Below are 19,903 nucleotides of genomic sequence, written 5' to 3'. Positions count from 1 at the left end.
GGGGCGTGGTAGAAATGCAAGCAATAGGGGGAGGGGTGGAAAAAGGAGAGAGGAGGAGAGTTAGATCGTGTGTGTGCGTGGATGGATGGATGGATAGTAGCCTACCACCGGGCTGTGCCAGGAGAGTGCGCACACACATATACACACACACTCAGGAGGGTAGTGTGTTAGCCAGTCAGTCAGTGAGTCAGTGTGAGTGTGAAAGCCATGTTGGATGTGAATGAACGGGAGGAGAGATGCTGCTGCCGCGCCGCTCCTAACGCTCAGACCTCCAGCTCCACGGACCACAGCGGGTAGATGCCAACTCTCCAGGTCGACGGAGAGACGGGGGAGCCTGTGGGAAGGTGTCGGGCGGTGCCGGCGGTCCTGGAACTGGCCACCTAGCCGGAACGAGGGAGAGAGAGAAGTAACAGAGAGAAGGGAAGACGCACTCGAGGGAGAGAGAAAGAGAGAATAGGAAGTGGTGGAAGAGGGAGAAAGGAGGGAGAGACCGAGAAGGGAAGAGACTAAATGGCTGCACCGCTACCGGGCTTCACCCCGCTCCTGCTCTCTTCTCTGGCACTCCACCTGCTTCTCCTCGGCCCTTTGTTCGCCCTCACCCCGGGGACTGGGAATACAGGAGGGTCTTCCAACCGGTGGACCCCCGGTCTCTGTTGCCGAGAAGCCGGTAAAGCGAGCCGGCAGCAACAGCAGCAGCAGCGCGAGGAAGCAGGGGAGTCGCCGAGGGGCAGCTGGAATATACGCCCAAGCAGGTGGACCGGAGAGCGGATACAGACCGAGGGATGCTCTGGAGTGCAGCGCGCAGGGGGGACGCTGGGAAGATATCACCAGGATGGGGCGAGGAGGACTCAGAGGGAGAGACTTAAAGGAGTCGGGACGTTTTGGAGGTGTGAAAACGGCCCTTTTCCATCACCCCCTCTCAACCCAGGTATTAGGAGCAGGTCGAGCTCTGATGGCGTCGGCGCAGGAGAGGGAGTGGATAGAGGGAGGATGAGGAGGAAGGGCGTTGTTTCTCCTCCCGCTTCACCTGCTTGCACCTCCTCGCCGGTTCAAAACGGCAAAAAACGGGCAGTACAAAGGACTAGAGCATGCGCGCAACGGTGGCCGGCGTCAAGGCCACACCTCACCAAACGTGGCGCCGCCGGAGCCTTTGTGCGCGCCTCTGGCCTGTACAGGGCACCCGGAAGTGGAGATAAGAGAGGGAGAGGGGCGTGCGAGAGGGCTCGTGAGGTGAGGAGGCTTTTTTCTACATGGTGCTCCCTGAGACCCGGGCATCTGTACCGGCCAAGCCCCGACAAACAAACCCTCTTCCCGGCCAACAAGCCCTCACTTGGCTCCTTGCCAACCGGTTGCTCTTGTTGCATTCATCCTCTTTCTGGATACAATTCACCACACAGTAAGGCTTCAAACTACACCTTCAAATTTCATCCCCGTTTCGCCAAGAATTCAAACCATATCCAGGGCTCATATTTGGACTACGTTTGTCATTTTTCAACTTATTCCTTACAGAAAATCCACACAGATCAAATGCAGCCGCATCTTTACTTGAACAGGAACACTAACACGACCTGGGGTGCTGATGGGGGCTCATCCAGCGCGGGCAGGGGGGCTGGTAATTGTTCTCATTTGGGAAGGCACAATGTTATCGATCTCAGCAGCAACAGAGAGGGGGGTGATGATAGCTGTTTGAATGGGTGCAATAGGTGCTGGGAGAGGGGGACGAGGAGTGGGGGAGATGATGAGGGGGAGAAGGAAGCTTACAGATGTAGCGCACCGGCACTGATTAACCCTAGTACCTGGGCGCACATAGAGCGTTGTGGACCCCTTGTCCGTGAGGAGAAAGCAAGATATTACCATGTCAGAATTATGGATACGAAGGGGGCGAGGGCTGGGAGGAGAGAGGAAAACGACGGACGAGGAGGAGGGGTGAACCGAGGCAACAAATACATTAATTTATCTAATTATCCGGATAATGATTTGGCGTGTCCGATTCTGACGCTCCTACGTAGGGCTGATAATGAGGCTCCGCAGGGGAAATCAGCAACAGCAACTAGAGGGCAGGGCAGCCAAACCCGGGGAGAAAGCAGGGAGGTTCCCGGTGGTCGCTTTGGTTGTTTGGACAGAATAGAAATGGGGGATGGATATAGAGCAGAGTTTATGGTCCCGGAGGGAGTCATAGCTCCGAGGAACCCCCATATCCAATCTCCCCCGAGCAGCATCAGAGAGACGCCCGAACAACGTTTTCTATCCAGCAAAAGCGCATTAATTGCATCAAGATATCCCGGCCAGGCGCTCAATACGCCCCCTCAAACACAAACAGGCGGTAATGCAAAAAGTGGAAAGCAATCCAAACCGACCCGTCTATCTGCTGAGAAAGTAAACGCAACTTCAGAGACAGAGTCTGCCAGTGACTCAGGCTTTTTCTCGCCTGCAAAGTTCCCTGTTAAATCTCCCGGCGTTGTGTCACACACGTCTCGCTCTGCAACAGCGATCAATTCACGTCTCCTAAACCAGCCCGATGACACCACAGCAAACCACCGCTCGTTCTTCTCGGAAATGAACCTGCTGCCCACGTGGCAGCATGACTCTGCGCGTTCACTTCACTCAGCCTCCGTGAAGGGCGCGATTTTAGCACCACGGACAGCTCCTCGAGACTCACAGCGTGTGTTTTTGTGGAGAAAATTCAACAGTAACAGTAATAACAACAACGAGGAGGAAAGCAAGGACATGAATGGATATAGTCCTGACTCTGAAAAAGAAAACCCGCCGAGGCATGGTCAGACACAGGAACAAGACCTGTGGGAGACCGCACTGCGAGAGATGGTCAAGGCAGGCTGCGCTGACAGCATTTCCACTGACTATTCAGCAACCGAGCAGGGCGACCATGCACATATGCAATTAAAATCCGGTAAGCAAGTGCCATTAGAGCCCGAAGGTTTCAGACAGTCAGATAGGCGGCAGATGGGGGCCGAGGGAGAAAGGGAGAGGGATGCAGAGAGGGAGGGAGAGGGCTTGGAGGGGTCTGCTGCTGTTGCTGCCGCTGTTGGGGGAGGAAAATTACAGGTGGGGGAGGGCGAGAGAGAGGCGCGACTGATGGGAGGGAGAGAACCAGGGGGAGAAGAGCAAGAGGAGGAGGAGTGGGAGAGGGAAAAAGAAATAACAAAGGCAAGCCATGCAGAGGAGAGAGGGGTAGAGGGAGGAAAGGGTCAGGATAGGGGCAGTAGCACCACCACCATTACACAGCCCGAAAGTGATGGAGAGAGGCAGGCAGATGAAAGCCATGAGGGTGGAGAGGGGAATGAGAGGGGGGAAGGTGGGGAGAAGGAGAGGCACAGCATGAGGGGAGAGAGGAGCCTGGAACGACTGATAATAGTAGCAGATGATGAAATCTCACAGGGAGAAAGAGGGAGGAGGGTTTTGATGCCCTGGCCTCGCTCGCGACGCGCCGCCAACCGACATCCCCATTTCTCCCAGTATAACTTCCAAGTGCAAGTAGCCGAGAACCAGCCACCCGCCACCTCAGTCATCATCATGTCCGCCTCAGACCCAGACGCAGGCGATGCAGGCAGGGTGAGCTACACCATGGCCCCGTTGATGAACAGCCGGTCATCTGACTACTTCCACATCCACCCGGACACGGGTCTCATCAGCACCACTCAGATTCTAGACAGAGAACACATGGATCTGCATTACTTCCGGATCACTGCGACCGATCACGCCTCCTCCCGCCTCTCTGGCACCACAATGGTGGCCATTACAGTTTCAGACCGGAACGATCATTCTCCTATATTTGAGCAGACAGAGTACAGGGAGACGATCAGGGAGAACGTAGAGGAGGGGTATCCCATCTTACAGCTGAGAGCAACAGACTTAGACTCCCCATCCAATGCCAATATCCGTTACCGCTTTGTTGGTGACACGGCTGCAATGGCACGAGCGGCCTTTGAGGTTGACCCGCGCTCTGGGCTCATAACAACCCGTGGAGCGGTGGACCGGGAAACCAACGAGCACTACACTCTACAGGTGGAGGCCAGTGACCAGGGGAAGGAGCCGGGGCCCCGCTCCGCTACGGTCAAAGTTTTCATCACTGTTCTGGATGAAAATGACAACGTGCCACAGTTCAGCGAAAAGCGCTATGTTGTAGGAGTGAAGGAGGATGTACGGCCTCACTCTGAGATCATCCGAGTGAGTGCCACAGACCGGGACAAGGACAGCAACGCCGCTGTCCACTATAACATCATCAGTGGTAACAGCCGAGGACAGTTTTCCATCGACAGTGTCACTGGGGAGATCCATGTTGTGGCCCCGCTAGACTATGAGTCCGAACGGGAGTATACGCTCCGTGTTCGTGCACAGGACAACGGTCGGCCCCCTCTCTCCAACAACACCGGCATTGTGAGTGTACAGGTGACGGATGTCAATGACAACCCACCCATCTTTGTCTCCACACCCTTCCAGGCGTCTGTGCTCGAGAGCGCCCCAGTTGGTAGTTCCATCCTTCACATTCAGGCCATAGATACAGATTCTAGTGATAATGCTCGTCTGGAGTACAGGCTAACTGGCACCAGCTCTGACACACCATTCGTTATCAATGCTGCTACAGGCTGGGTCACCGTGAGCAACATCCTTGACCGAGAATCTGTGGAGCACTATTTCTTTGGCGTGGAGGCCAGGGATTATGGCATGCCGCCACTTTCTGCTACATCAAGTGTCACAATTACTGTGATGGATGTCAATGACAACCGCCCTGAGTTCCTCCAAAAGGAGTACTACTCTCGCTTGAATGAGGACGCGACGGTCGGTACCAGTGTCGGGACTGTCACGGCTGTGGACCGAGATGTCAACAGTGCTGTGACCTATCAGATAACAGGAGGAAACACCAGAAACCGCTTTGCCATCAGCACAGCAGGAGGGGCTGGACTGCTCTCGTTAGCTCTCCCATTGGACTACAAACAGGAGCGCCGCTACGTTCTTACCGTCACCGCCTCAGACCGCACACTCCACGACACCTGTCAGGTGCACATCAACATCACGGATGCCAACACTCATCGGCCGGTTTTCCAGAGCGCCCACTACTCTATTAGCGTGAATGAGGACCGACCACCTGGAAGCACTGTGGTTGTGATCAGTGCCACAGATGACGACGTGGGAGAAAATGCTCGAATCACATACTTCCTTGAGGACAATATCCCCCAATTCCGCATCGACACTGCCACAGGGGCTATAACGCTCCAGGCAGAGCTCGACTATGAGGACCAGATGACCTACACTTTGGCTATAACAGCTAAAGACAACGGCATACCACAGAAAGCAGACACCACATACGTTGAGGTGAACGTGAATGATGTGAACGACAACGCACCTCAGTTCGTCAGCCCCAGATATCAGGGGTCAGTGAGTGAAGATGCCCCTCCCTTCACCAGTGTCCTCCAAATCTCAGCCACTGACCGTGACGCACACGCTAATGGCCGTGTTCAGTACACCTTCCAAAATGGCGAGGATGGGGATGGAGACTTTACCATTGAACCTACATCTGGCATTGTGCGAACTGTTCGCCGCTTGGACCGCGAGAGCGTGCCATTCTATGAGCTGACGGCCTACGCCGTGGATCGAGGCGTGCCCCCTCAGCGAACCCCCGTCCACATCCAGGTGACAGTCCTGGATGTCAACGACAATGCCCCCGTCTTTCCTGCTGATGACTTTGAGGTTCTCGTGAAGGAAAACAGCGCGGTGGGCTCCGTGGTAGCCCAGATCACAGCCACCGACCCGGACGAAGGTGCCAACGCTCAGATCATGTACCAAATCGTGGAGGGCAACATCCCAGAGATCTTCCAGATGGACATCTTTTCAGGAGAGCTCACTTCGCTCATTGATCTTGACTATGAGGACGTTAATGAGTATGTCATCGTAGTCCAGGCCACCTCAGCGCCTCTAGTCAGCCGGGCAACTGTCCGCATCCGACTGGTGGACCAGAACGACAACCGGCCCACTCTGCAGGACTTCCAAATCATTTTCAACAACTTCGTATCCAATCGGTCCAACAGTTTCCCCAGCGGCGTAATCGGCAGAGTCCCCGCCCACGACCCCGATGTGTCAGACAGGCTGTACTACACCATCGACCGAGGGAACGAGCTTCACCTGCTGCTCCTGAATCACACAAGCGGGGAGATCCGACTGAGCCGAAAACTGGATAACAACCGGCCGCTGGTGGCTCCCATGCTGATCACTGTCACAGGTAAGAGAGCGTGGAGGGAAACATGTGAGGGTGTGTGTGTGTGTGTGTGTGTGTGTGTGTGTGTGTGTGTGTGTGTGTGTGTGTGTGTGTGTGTGTAGTCAGTTTAGATTCCCCTGAAGCTTTCTTCACTGTAACAAATCCTGTGAAGATAAGGACCCAGACTCAACAGGTTTAAATGTGAGTGAGAAAGCGGAATGATACGACTGGGTGACATTTGGTTGAGCTCTGAGCATCGCTTAGTTGTGTGTGTAATTTGTTGTGAGAGGGAAGTGGGAGGGGGAGAAATCAAGAAAAGTAGAAAAATGTGTCCTCTGAGTCTCAGGCACCTGTCACATGTACCCAAGTCCCTGAGGGAGAAGGCTCTGGGGAGAAATTGTGTGTTTGTGAGAGAAATACGGACAATGACAGAGCTGACAGAGCTAGATTTACCTGAGAGCATGGGGGGTAAACATTAAGCAGATTGACGTTAGTCGGCTTAGCAGAGTTTCCCTTTCGTGAGAAGTGTGAGAGAAAAGCATGACGAGAGGGAAAGTGTGTGCGATGCTGAGTGTGGATTTTGTGTGTGGACACCTGGAAGCAGATATCACGGCAGGGAGAAAACGTGTGTGAGGAGAGATAAATATTCGAAGGCACTCCTGTCAATGTGAGATAACTGAATATAATTATTAGTGGGCTTCTCACATCACATTGCATCAGTCTGGATGTTGTCAGCAGAGATATGCTATTGCAAGCAACTGGTGTAGTCAGGCAACTGGTGTAGGCAGGCACTTTATTTACTTTTTTGCCGTTGGAAAAATAACTGTGTAGTTATGAGCAGTGGTCAGTATCGGAGCAATATCCAAGCTGTTTGATTGACATGTGATCTGAGTGCAGTCCAAGTAAAATGAAAGAAAATATAGTCAGGAAACAAGGAAGCAGACAAGTCTGACTGGAAGAGCCAAATGCAGCCACTTGCTGTTAAATGGTATCAATACTTCTTTAATTTGATTTATTACTTGATAAAGCAGGACAGTGAGGGGTCAATCTTCAGAGTAAACCAACGGCCTATTGGTTTAAAGAGAAACACACTTCGATTTCCCAGGAAAATAGCCACTTAACTGACAGGCTTTTTGACCATCCATTATGTTGCTCATATCATGCAGTGAGTAGTATGTTTACAGTACAAATATTGCTTTATTGAATTACTATTTTAAACTGCTTTGTCTAACCCACAGTAATATTCTTATTTAGTTGAAATCAGATGGATATATTATTTGAGAAAATGTTTTATTCAAATGCATTTTTATTTTCGATGTTTGTTATTTGTTTGCATTTCCCAGCTAAGATAAAGGCCTCCTAAAAGCGAGACACAGGCTTCTTTGCTGTCAGTGATCAAAGCCGCAGAAACCAAATAAGGAAAAGAAACGCGAGCGATGTTTTCGCTTTGACGGCCTGTTTAGTGCTGTGTTTGTTTTCTGGCTTGGGAGTGTGTGTGACCTGCTACCCTATTTACACAGCTTTCATACCAACCTCATGGTGACGACGCAGCCGTGTTCGTATTCAGTTTGCTGTCATTTTCATGTCATTTGTGAGTGTAGTGAACGACGGAGTGAGTGAGCAAATGGTTAAGTTTGTGACCGAATGAGTAACCTACGTTTGAGTTTTGTGAGACCATTATCCAGGGAGTAAATTAGTGAATGAAAGCTCCATTGACTGATAATACAAGTGAGTAAGTGAGTGAGTGAATTATAAAGGAAGTGACTTAGTAAATGAGTGAAGTGAAGAGTGACCGAATGGATTGAGTAAATGAGTGGGGTTAAATGTTCAAGTATACAATGACCGAGTGAGTGAATGAGTGGGTGAGTGAATGACTGAGTGAGTGAGTGAGTGAGTGAAGGAATGAGCAATCAGGCACACGCATGCATGTTCCATAATCGGTATGTAGTGCCAGCCTTCATCTCTATCTGCCTCCAATGTGCATTCAGTTCGATTCTACCAGACGTGTCGATTAATTTCCAATTTTCTCGCTGTTTCATTCTCACTATGAAAGTATTTTACACTCTCTCTGTCTCTCTCTCTCTTTCTCTCTCTCTCTCTCTCTCTCTCTCTCTCTCTCTCCATTGCTCCAGGATTTGACAGTTATGAGATTATAATGAAACAACAGTCAGCCAGAGTCATGCTCGGAGCAAAGCTGTCACTTTCATTGTGTGCTTCGTGTTATCTGTGACTACACGTCCCTCCTCTTCCCATCCCTTTCTTCCTCTCCTTTATTCTCTCCATCCTCAAATGTATGGATGGATTCTTGGCAGTCGTTTTCGCTCCTTACATTTCTCACTCTTCCTTTTAATCATCCTTCTTTCCATCTGTTTCTTTCCTCCTCTGCATTTTCCGGTCCTGTAGCTCATTTCCCACTTACTTCGTCTCTCTTCTTTTTCTCTCCAGCTCCTCAGTTTTTAACCTTGTGTCACCTATTAATTCTCTATGCTGTGCCCTCTCTCTCTCTCTCTCTCTCTCTCTCTCTCTCTCTCTCTCTCTCTCTCTCTTTCTCTCCTCCTCCTCATTCCCTTCTTCTGTATTCAGTAATCCATCCTCAAACTCTTCTCTTTCCCCTCAACACTTCCCTTTAATCCTCACATAACTCTCATGGGCTGTGTCTCTTCCATGGCATATTCTTTTCAACTGTGCTCCTCCTCTCCACTTTTTCTGCTTTCTTCCCTCCTTGTTTCCTCTGTGTGTGTGTGTGTGTGTGTGTGTGTGTGTGTGTGTGTGTGTGTGTGTGTGTGTGTGTATATGTCTGCTCCATTGCCTGAATGTGTTGTGTGCGGGTTTCCGTCCGGATTTTCATTCATGTGTGTGTTTGAACAGTGTTTCTAGTAGCAGTTTTATGCGTATGTGTGTGTGTGTGTGTGTGTGTGTGTGTGTGTGTGTGTGTGTGTGTGTGTGTGTGTGTGTGTGCGCGCGCGTGCTGGTGAATGATTTTGTAGCAGTCCTGTGCACATGTGTGTTTGTGTGTGTTCATAAGTGTGTGTGTGTACTCTCAGGTGGCTCAAAGCATTGCACTTGAGAGTGTATTCATGCCTTTTCAATGAATAATATCTATGCATGCCAGAGAGTGCCGGGACTACACTGCTTTATGTCTTGCTTTCTTACTTCCTCGATCTTTCAGACTTTGTTCTCTCTCTTTTTCTTCTCTCTCCTCTCCCATTTCTCTCCCTCTCTATCTCTTTTCCATTCTCAAAGCTCCAGACTATTGATTCTCAGGATAGTTCCTATATTAATGGTGCACAGAGATTAAACAGTGCATCCATGCTTGCGTTGCCAGCAATTTAAGCAGACACAGACACACAAATTTACATTTGCACCAATAAAACTGGCTTTAGGGTCAGTTGGTGAAGGCAAGTGATGAAAAAAAATCTAATTTCAGCTTGGCACCCCAAACAGCTTCAGCTCAAGGTGCCCTCGAGCAAAGCAACCCCCAACCGCTCTTGTGGCCGGCAGTATAGACTGTGGTTTGACTGGCAAGCTCCCAGTTGTGAGTGTGTGTAGCGCTTTAAATGAGGAGCAGGGCTTCGCTGGGAAAGAAAACACAAACCTCAATAACATGAACCAAAACTGCAATGTCAAACACAACCTGTGTTCAATTGGCCTTTTCTAACAGCGGACATTTTGACATGACAGCTGGAAAAGTACAGGTGTGAATGATAAAAGGAACAATGGCTGAAATACAATTAGCAGCTTTAGTTTCAGGGTCCTGGTATTGTGCATGCTGTCTCTCTTTCCAGTCACGCTGTCAAGACTGACTGGGACACTTGAATAGAACTGAGCAATCGTTAATGTTATTAGTAGCACCTGTGTGTTTCCCACTAGTCCAAATGTGTGCTGTGAAAAATGAATGGCGTATTGCTATCAGAAAAGTTGTTTGAAAAAAAAAGAGTTTTCGGGGTCAAGCCATTTGTCTTAATCTTCTATTTGGCGTTTGAAAAATATATCTATAATAAACGCAAAAGTATTTTTTCTTTGGCAGTAGCTAAACAACATATGCTACAAATCTCAACAATATTAGTTTTCATCCTAATTACCAACATATAGGAACCCCCACGTACTGTAAATTGTCCACCACAAAAATGACGCTCTCACTCTGGTGTTGCTAGCAAGTGACAGATGCTCCTAATTGGACGTTATCCTGATGGGGCACACCTGCGTAGCAGTGTGTCTGATTATGATGAGGCTGATGTTTTAGTTAAAGATGCTTAACTTACATTTTTGGACCACATGGGAGAATAATAACTGCATACTAAGCTGCAGAGCCCACAAATAGTTGCCTATTCTCACATCCAGTGGATATGGAGCAACATTTTAAATTATGTTTGTGTTCACCTGATGGATGCAGGACAATGTTTTTTTTCATTTAGCTTTGGTTTGGTCTCCACTAACTCCTTTGAACAATATCTGTACAATGTTTCACTTTTTCCAACTTCCTGTATGTTGTTGGGCAGAAAGTACACAGCTTGTTCTCGTTGAAAACAGCTGTGTCAGAAACCAGGTTGATGAGAGCTCTGAGACGGAACCAAACGCTGACCACTGTGTAGAAATGAAACAACATAGTTACTAAACGCTGTAAATGTTGAGGCAACTGTATGCTAACTGAGACTCAGGTCAGCGCCCTATGAATACACTTACAGTGCATATAGGTCGTTGCACTGATGTTAACAAGAATCCTACCAATGCATTATGGGTGAGTACGCTGATGCTGTGTGTGTAAGGCAGCTAATGCCTTTACATATGGGTCAGCTCAAAGGGCAACACCCAAAGAGAATAACACTGAATTATTCTCATTTCAGACAATAGCGTGTTTTTTTTAACCCAATATTACAAGTATGGAGGTTAAAATGAGGCAAGAGTACAGTGTGTGTGTTAATTTCTTGTTTTATAGCCAGAGTCGATGAGAAACAATCATTTGTGTATTTCTATTTATGCATTGCCTTTCTTTTAGATTTCCATGTATATATAATACAGTGAAGAAAGAGAAGAATACATTTTAAAACAAAGAGGCAGAAAAAGAAAATACAGCTGAACATTAATGTCATGAACCACTTTTAATCAGGAAGCCCCACAGGCTTCCCCACCACAGCAACGTGGTTTCTACATAATAGCCCGTTGAAATGTGCCGTCTGTTTTTACCACCCACATCAACTAGTGCTCCGTATTGATTTGACTTGTCAGAGGTTGGAGAGCTCCCCTCAGCTTTATCATGGTATTTGATCTCTGTAATGTTTCTACAGCTAATAATACATCTGACAATTTATATAACTTTCCAAAACTGACAAACTGAGATTGACATTGTGTGTGGAGGTGAGAAAGAAAGCAGGGTTTGAACTTCTCTATAGCTTTCTTTGTTTTCTTCTTTACACTTTTCACATGTATAAGTGTGACCCTATGAATGAATGCCTTCCATGAATGTCTGTTATCGCCTCTTGCTCATCGCTCTATGTCGACTGGATTTTCTTTCTACCTTGGAGTTAGGCATTTTGTAACAGCTCTAAGCAGAAAGCGATGTGGGGGGTGGAATGAGTAGGGATGCTATCCTCCTTCTTAGAAAATTTTTTAAAATGCAATCTCACTTGTTCACCCAACAATCCTCCTCTCGGTCCCTCTCGTAGCAGGGAGAGTGTGGAGGCTGAGGGGTGGATGAGTTGAGTATGTTAGTCTGGTCTGCCTGACTCATTAATCCTTTATCTGACTGAGCTTGCCGTGTATTATAATCTTTGGCCGTGGGCTCAGAAATATCAGAAGCCTACCTGCACTGTGTATTGATACATTCATTGCACTGTCCGTGGTGCTGAAGTAGCAGACAGATGTTTGTCTTCCAACAGGGTTTTCTAGCATAACCCGAACCTTACTACTTCCTCTATGTGCATTGCATTAAACGCTGGTGTGGGTCGCTACACCATACATACAGTCTTTAAACTTACAAGATCTTTACAGAGGATGAAGAGAAACCCCATGAAAGAGTAGTACAAAACGAGCTTAAACCCACAGCATCATGAGAACACACAGCACTTAGTCCAGCTTTACTTAGTAACCACGATGACCTATGCAGTACATACTGGCCAACCACAATGTAATGAAACTTGTACCCGGCCATTAGAATCCATTAGACGTACATTCTACATCTTCGGCCGGTCAGGGTCACAATGCATCTACCGCCCGTCAGGAGCTAAATGGTTTTGAATCGAGCAGAGAAGGTTGTGGAGTTCGACACAGTTCGACACAGAGAGCTAGACAGTAGGTTTCTTTACTGGGTAGTTAGTGTCCTGTAACCACTACACTGACGCTGGGAGCAAACCTGTGACCTGCACAGGTGTTAAGTATTTGTCCTTTTTTTCATGTTTTAAAGGTATCTGTGTTGCAATAGCAAATATTGAGCAACAAGGGGTTTGTCTGCAATTTTAATATTCTATATGTGTCACCAGACCCAGTGTCTGTTCAAACCTTTCTGTGCGAGGACATTAATCAGATTTTCTGCAGAGGATTTTAGCTCCCTGAAGGCCAGAGATTTTAGGTGGTGGATCGGTTGGAGGGCCATGTCTATCTAATTCTGTAACGCCGTCACATAGTTAAGTGCTTGACAAGTCAAAGCTTGTGTTAAAAGGAAAGTGGTCTGTCCCCACAGCTTAAGTACATGACTTCTGTTATTTCATGCAAATGGCTAAGGCAATTATCATTTTTTTCTGGGACTTATAGAGAGAAATGAGAGTGACTGTGTCTGTTTCCCATGCTTTCATTAATCCAAATTTTGTTGGATTCACACTCAGGTCTCTTTTTACTGCAAATGCCACATTACCTTGCATCCACACAGCTGAGCACATCCCTGCCTGTAGAAATATAGTCCTTTTGACATGTCTCTTCTCAAGGAGTTGTGGTTTGAATGGCAGGATGACTGCTGGGAAATAGTGATAACTTAAGCAGCATTATGCACAGGGGAATGCCATGACGGGGAAAATTCAGACATGGTGGGATCCCATGAGTGGATATTTTCAGAGAGTTGAGAGTGTAACAAATGTGTGTTCCCTGCTGAGAGATTGGACAGGAAAGCCAATGTTCCTCTAACCTGCTTCTCACACCATTTTTTTTGGTGGTGGTGGTCACCAACATTCTTTCTCATTATACAAGTAATGAATAGGGAAAGAGCATAAGTTACAGTATTTTTGAGGCCATGCACTGCTGTAGATTAACCCTCTGTGACAGTGAATCAATACCTCAAAACATCTTCATTAGGTTTTATAGAGGGTTTTCATGTTCTTCCTTTATAGAAACAGACCCATGCATTTAATTTTAATCATCAAAAACACTTTCTAACTTATGGCTCCCTATAGTTCCCCAGGAAGCACAGCACAGAGTTATCCACACTGCTCTTCTGTATCCAGAGAGAGGAAGTCATAAAACTTGCTATTCACTTAGTTGTGTTACACAAGATGAAAATGGTATCTGCTGTGACGTTGTATATAATGCAATAAACTCAGGGATAGCTTCAAATAGTCTTGGCAGCAGAAAGTTACAAAGTTTCATTAAAATCTACCTCTGTATCATTAGCTGGAATAGTGTCCTTTAATGAATGATTGTGATATAAGTGGTGAATAATTAAATGTCACACACATGGAGAAATGCATCCCTCCCCCCGCCCCCCACTGTCTTCCTCTGCTACGCTCCAGCACCTTGCTGTTTGTCTTTGTACTTTGCCCGTGTCTTTAATTAGGAAAGCTGACATTTATCCATTGCATTCAGTTTCCCATTAGAGGTCCGAAACACACATTGCTGGACAAAATTTCCAAAATACCTAGTACATTATTCACAGTGAATTTAATTATCAAAACAGCCTGCGACTTGAGGACATTTGATCAAGACTCAGACTCTGTAAGCAAAACACATGTTTTCATGTCACAGTAATAAGAATTGCTTTACGGTAATCTATAGAAATGTAGTACATCACAGACAAACAACATTTATTACCCAATCGCCAGGTCTCCTAACCTTCCAGACATCAAAGAGCCAGATGCAGAATGGTAAATATAAGTGTTCATAAATAGCCTTTCAGTGATTTGTTTGTGATGGTCTGAAGCTAAATGACAATGGGTTCCATCCAAATCGGCCACCAGGGAGGACTGAGAGGCACAACATATGAACACCAGGAAAGATCATCAACAGACTGGAACTTCCCTGCTCTGTTTAGCGCTGTGTCATCAATAAATCATTAGCGCATTAGCTTTACAACATAAACACGATTACTGTAAACATACGGGATCACCCCTCAGACAGAGCGAGAGAGAGAGAGAGAGAGAGAGAGAGAGAGAGAGAGAGAGAGAGAGAGAGAGAGAGAGAGAGATACGAGTCGGACAGTGTTCCCGCCTCCGTGACACGGATACTGGATTGACGAGTTTGTTGAAGTTTGCCGGATTGCTTTTTAAGGCTGTAATGTAAGGTTTATGTTCACATGTGACTATCAGCTTTGATAAGGTGGTGCATCATAATCCCCATTACCACATTCTCTTTTAATGAAAGTGTCCCACTGCTCTTTTCAACTATAGTTAAGTGCTGCTGCTGATGTTTCGTCTCCCTTGAGGTCAGCTCGGGTCGGCCACATGTAGGGCCGGGTCTAATTATCCTCAAACTGTTTTGGATCGGATCTGACTGATCTTCGGTACCTTTCAGATCGGCTCACTTTTCTTTTGTCTTCTTTTGAATTGGGCCTAAACGTCTTCTAATGTGTTAAAGAACGGTTTACTTTACTTTACCTTACTGCTACACTATCGATCTTTTCAGGGGCCCTTACAGCGAGAGGAGCGATGCAAACTTCTACACAGCCTCAGGTGCTGGATTTTGAATGATTTACTAGAGAGAATGTTCAGCCCACAATGTAATGCCCCAAAATACCAAATGATGGTAAACAACGGCCGCAGAAAAGGTGGAGCCTTTGTGCCAAAAGTATTTTTATGCATGAAAAAATAGTGAAAGTGTAGCTCTGCTTTTATCCCTCACAAACACAATGTCTCTGTGGTTGTACATTTGAGAGAAAATGCTCAGTGCAGCAGCAGCAGCAGCACAAACAAAGACAGATGCAAGATGGAGGATGATAGCTGCTGCTGCACACAGCTGCAAACAGATGTCACGTCTGTATGTCAGAGAGGTCAGAGTGTGGATTTGGGTTATTTATCCGTACAATAGATGTGAGGGTGTGTTTAAATGTGATACGAGTCTTTGCATGAGAGTACGCTTTTTGTGTTCAGTGTGTATGCAAGTTATCTGGTTTAACGTAAAGGATTAGTGCTTCTGTAAAAGAGTGGTTTAAACCATTATGTTGCCCTGGATGCTGCTGCTGCTGTGTGTGTGTGTGTGTGTGTGTGTGTGTGTGTGTGTGTGTGTGTGTGTGTGTGTGTGTGTGTGTGTGTGTGTGTGTGTGTGTGTGTGTGTGTGTGTGTGCGTGCGTGCGTGCGTGCGTGCGTGCGTGCGTGCGTGCGTGCGTGTGTGAGCTTTTTACTCTGTTCTCCTTTTGCACTGAGTATAATGAGTGCCCAGACCTCAGGGGTAGAAAGGCTTTAAAAAACAAACTAAGTACAGAAATCAGCTGGGCCTGCGTTGTGTGTGTATCTGTGTGTGTGTGTGTGTGTGTGTGTGTGTGTGTGTGTGTGTGTGTGTGTGTGTGTGTGCTTTGCAATGAAGCATACACATAATTGTTAACGCTTGTGTTATTTTACAGGAATTAATGAATGGCCTGCCTCTCTCTGCATTTATCCATTTATTCACTTATTTGTATGAAGTGCCATTTTGGCTGTTCTTCCTGTCACTTTCTCTACGGGAGTTGGAGTCTTATTTTCATGTGACTGTGCATCAGACGGTCCTTAGTGTGCTTCGTGTTGTGCGTTTAAAAAAGGCAGCGTTTGTTCAGGTGGCTACTTTACCTTTTTTTTTTCCTGACCTGCAGGCAACTGACACTGCTTAAAATGTAAAACTCATCACACTTTTTGTTACTCTTGGATTTGGAAATCCAACCTGCTCATGTATCTTATAAGGGTTTTTAGAGCATGATGAACACAGAGGAGAAGCAAGAAAAAGGCCAAACAAAAGGGTGTGACAGCACAGTGTGAAATAGGATTTAAAACCATGTGAGTGTGGAAGCACGGAGTGTGAACTAACAGGCTGAAGGCACCATGACGGTCTTTAGTGTGTTTCAGAGTAGCAACATACAGCTTTTATACAGTCGAAATCCAATTTTACTGTTTGGGGTTTTTGCATGAAATATATATCCCCTTTTGGGCTTTAAAAAAACACATGCAGTTTAAGTCAGGCTTTTAACCAATGTTAAGGCCATGTGTACATGTCTGAACTGTTTAAGGATTTGAACCTCTGACCCAGTAGTGTACACAGAGCCACAATGAATAATACAAGAAAATACATACCCAATGATTCTCATTCAGAACACATTTTAAATTGACAAGAATCCCTCGTGTAAAGATATGAACTGTGATTAATGCAGAACTTTCTCAGTGGATATTTAAGCTGTTCCTCCTACAGTAACAGTGGAAGGAAGAGCATGTTACTTTTACTTTTACAGCGATCTGCACATCCTCTGAGGCCTCGAGTCGAATGTCTGGTGGCGGACTCTCGGATAGTTTTATCTACGTCCGAATCTGAAACATTATATAGTTATTGCTGATACAATAAACCGTCTTGAAACCCCATATTTGCATGTAGTTCAGAAACATTTGTTGACAATCTGTTTACATCCGGACTGTAAATAACTAAAATGCTCTGGATTTTTTTTTTATCTGGAATCTGTGGCTGTCGCAGGAATATAAGAAGCCCGTCCAATCATTTCCGCCGGCCCAGCTTCAAGTATCCTCTTTCCATACTTAATGTCAGCCAACGGGCTACGGTATGTCCTACACACTAATTATCATTTCGTACCAACAGAACATATTAGAATAAGCACACCAAACTGCAACTATGGAAGGCCACTGCCAATCAAACTTCAGAAAGGGAAAGCTCAATGCTTTTCAAAGATTCAACCACCACCTGAGCAATATCTCCAAACCTTTGTTCGCTTTGCTCTGTGACTTTCTTCCTTAAAGGGAAATGCCAGGGCTCTGCCTGGTGACCCCTCCTCCTTCCCTGTATTGCAGCTTTTAAAATGTTTCTGGGGCTGTTTTCAGCTCCAGCTGTGGGCTTGTTGTACGCTACTTTGCAGACTATTTCTGTCTGGATTTCCAGGAAGCGAGCTTGGGATGCTCTGACATTCAAGAAGCTTTGAGTGTGCTATTAGTCAGGCTACCTGGCGCAGGGAGATAGCACTGAACTCCTTCAACCCTTTGAAACGCTGGGGACCGTGTACCCACAAAGCATCTTAGAACCGGAGCACTGATCTGAGGCCAGCCTCTCGCTCAGGGCATACTGATGTTCACGCAGCCGTGGGACCTCACTGATGATTCCAGATCAGTGTGGTTATTCTTAGAGGCTTTATGCACGCCAGCTTCGAGCTCTCTTCCGTCTTTGAAGTGCGGACACAGGAAGAGGGGGAAATGTTGGCTCGAGGCCCGCAGGAGTCGTGAAAGCTACTCTCCAAATTGTTATTTACGAAACGCTTTGTTTTCCCGTGGTGCTAAAGACGCCAAAATAACCTTCCATTTGTGGGGTTTTTGAGTTTGGAGGTTATTAATGTTTTATTGTTTCCATGCACGCTAAAGCAGAGTGCCATGGAGAAAGGGCGATGAATTAGTTATGACTTCCTGGCTTATTGGGAAGTTACAGACCAGATCACCGTTACTCTTCTCACCAGGATTCAACAAGTAATTCACAAATGCTCCATGTCTTTATATTCCACTGAGATACACCTGATGTCTCTTGATTTAGTTCTTGATGGGAAGGCTGTGTTTCCAAAATGATGCCTCAGACCTTTTATAGGTGTGATATATTGTCTGACAAAAGAGATTGACACCTGAGAATCCAATAAGCTTTGCTAGGGATTTAAAAGATAGGCGGTGACCTCAGTCCTTGTGCTCTGGATTCGCTCTCTTTATTGAGTCTCAGTATATTGGACCTCAGCTTAACCCTATTTCTAAAATGTTTAGCATTTTCAGATGAACATCTGATTAGAAGTCATTTGACTACTCTGAAGTGGAAAGTGAGGGGATACATGTATACATTCATTAAACAATACTTTCTTCAACTGATAAATTATTTGAGTTATTTTCTATAAAATACAGGGATGCATTATACTGACCGGTATGTATTTGCCCTTTTTGTTCAAAATGTTGTCTGAGGGCCAAATGAGATCCAGATTCTGGTGTCTGTCAATGGACAACTTGTTTAGCTGACCATGTAAATGCAATTCCTTTGGGTGGAAGAGGGTCAGATGGATCATTTTCAGTTAAAGATGGGAATCTGATACAAAAACTAAAGGTTAAATCGAAAAATGATATTTCCTCAAAGCACAATTACTTTGTTTCAGTGCAATGAAGTCAAACTTGAGGTGAAGTAAGGAATCCCTTCATACAGTTTCTAACAAAGATGCTCCTTTTAACACAGCAGGAAACATTATAATTAGACTTCATGTTATACCGGATTTTTCCTGAGACTCTAATTCGGCAACAGCAATCCTCTGTTGGCTAACTTACAATTAAAAAGTAAAAAACGACTGTGCAGAAATTTGGTAAAAAGGGCCTTTATATTTTTGCAGACTTATTGGTTATGGCTTTTGTGTTTTCAGCAGAGCTGTATTTAGCATGTCAGGGCATGTGCTTGTGTTAAATGTGTAGCTGATCTCACAGAAGGAGGCGGGTGAGTCATCGACCTGCTGACAGGAAGTGGACCAACGTTGGTGGTTCTAATTGCTGAAATGGCCTTTTAGCTCGAATGTTTTTCTTCTTCTTGGCCAAATTAGCTGGACGGTAGACACGAAGGGAAACCAAATGAAGATATTTTACGTGTGTGTGTGCCAGGTTTACTGAAGGAATTGAATGGCTGCTTGGGGCGAGAATACCCCTGAAGGCTGATACAATCGCAGTGAACATATAAACTGTCAGGCCCTGATACTCATACCATTTTTCCTTGAGCCTGTTAAATGTTTTGCTGAGTTGTTATATATTCCTATTTAAAATGTAACTGTTGGGCAACCAGAGGGGGTTCCTGAGAGCCTGTGACTCGCAGAGGAAATTGTAGTGTTTTTGTCTTATCAAAAAAGCACACAGTCTGCCGGAATCCAACATGACAATTGCACACAAAACAGTGTCAACAAAACAATAAATAACCTCGGTGCAGATGGCTTGGTTGGAGGCAAATTGGAGCAAAACAGCACCATCTTCAGCAATTTGAGCTTGCAAAATGTGTTTGTGTGGTTTAGTGGTTATCATCCTTCAGAAATAAAACATCTTAGGGCACAAATTCAGTTGTACTTGTCAATGTGATGAAATGTGATGTCTTTATTTAAAACGTAATATGGATGGTATTGGTCTTCTCATCTAACTCTCAACAAGAAAGCAAATAAGCGTATATCCTGAAAGGTCTTACTACTTCTTTAGTGTTTGTCAGATTTAGGTTTATAGGGAAAGTTTTGGTGTATGGCATCTAGAAAGCCAGAGTAGGGGCCAGGGAATGCTTTGTGTCAGTGGTGGGTGTATATACAGGAATACGTGGATG

General features: G+C 46.0%; 1 protein-coding gene across 1 annotated transcript in view; it reads left to right on the top strand.

Annotated features, from left to right (window-relative positions):
• Positions 1-2,727: 2,727 nt before the first annotated feature.
• Positions 2,728-19,903, top strand: part of celsr3 (cadherin, EGF LAG seven-pass G-type receptor 3) — a gene marked incomplete at both ends in the record, with an annotated part of 89,866 nt that continues 72,690 nt past the window's right edge. Inside the window, one exon of the mRNA XM_079225853.1 lies at positions 2,728-6,235. Coding sequence (XP_079081979.1) covers positions 2,728-6,235 — 3,508 coding nt within the window. The remainder of the gene's footprint in view (positions 6,236-19,903) is intronic.

The sequence above is a fragment of the Taurulus bubalis genome (assembly GCF_910589615.1).
Source record: "Taurulus bubalis genome assembly, chromosome: 11".
Lineage (NCBI taxonomy): Eukaryota > Metazoa > Chordata > Actinopteri > Perciformes > Cottidae > Taurulus > Taurulus bubalis.
The sequence above is the reverse complement of the archived record's forward strand: the minus strand, read 5'-3'. Positions and strand labels throughout refer to the sequence as shown.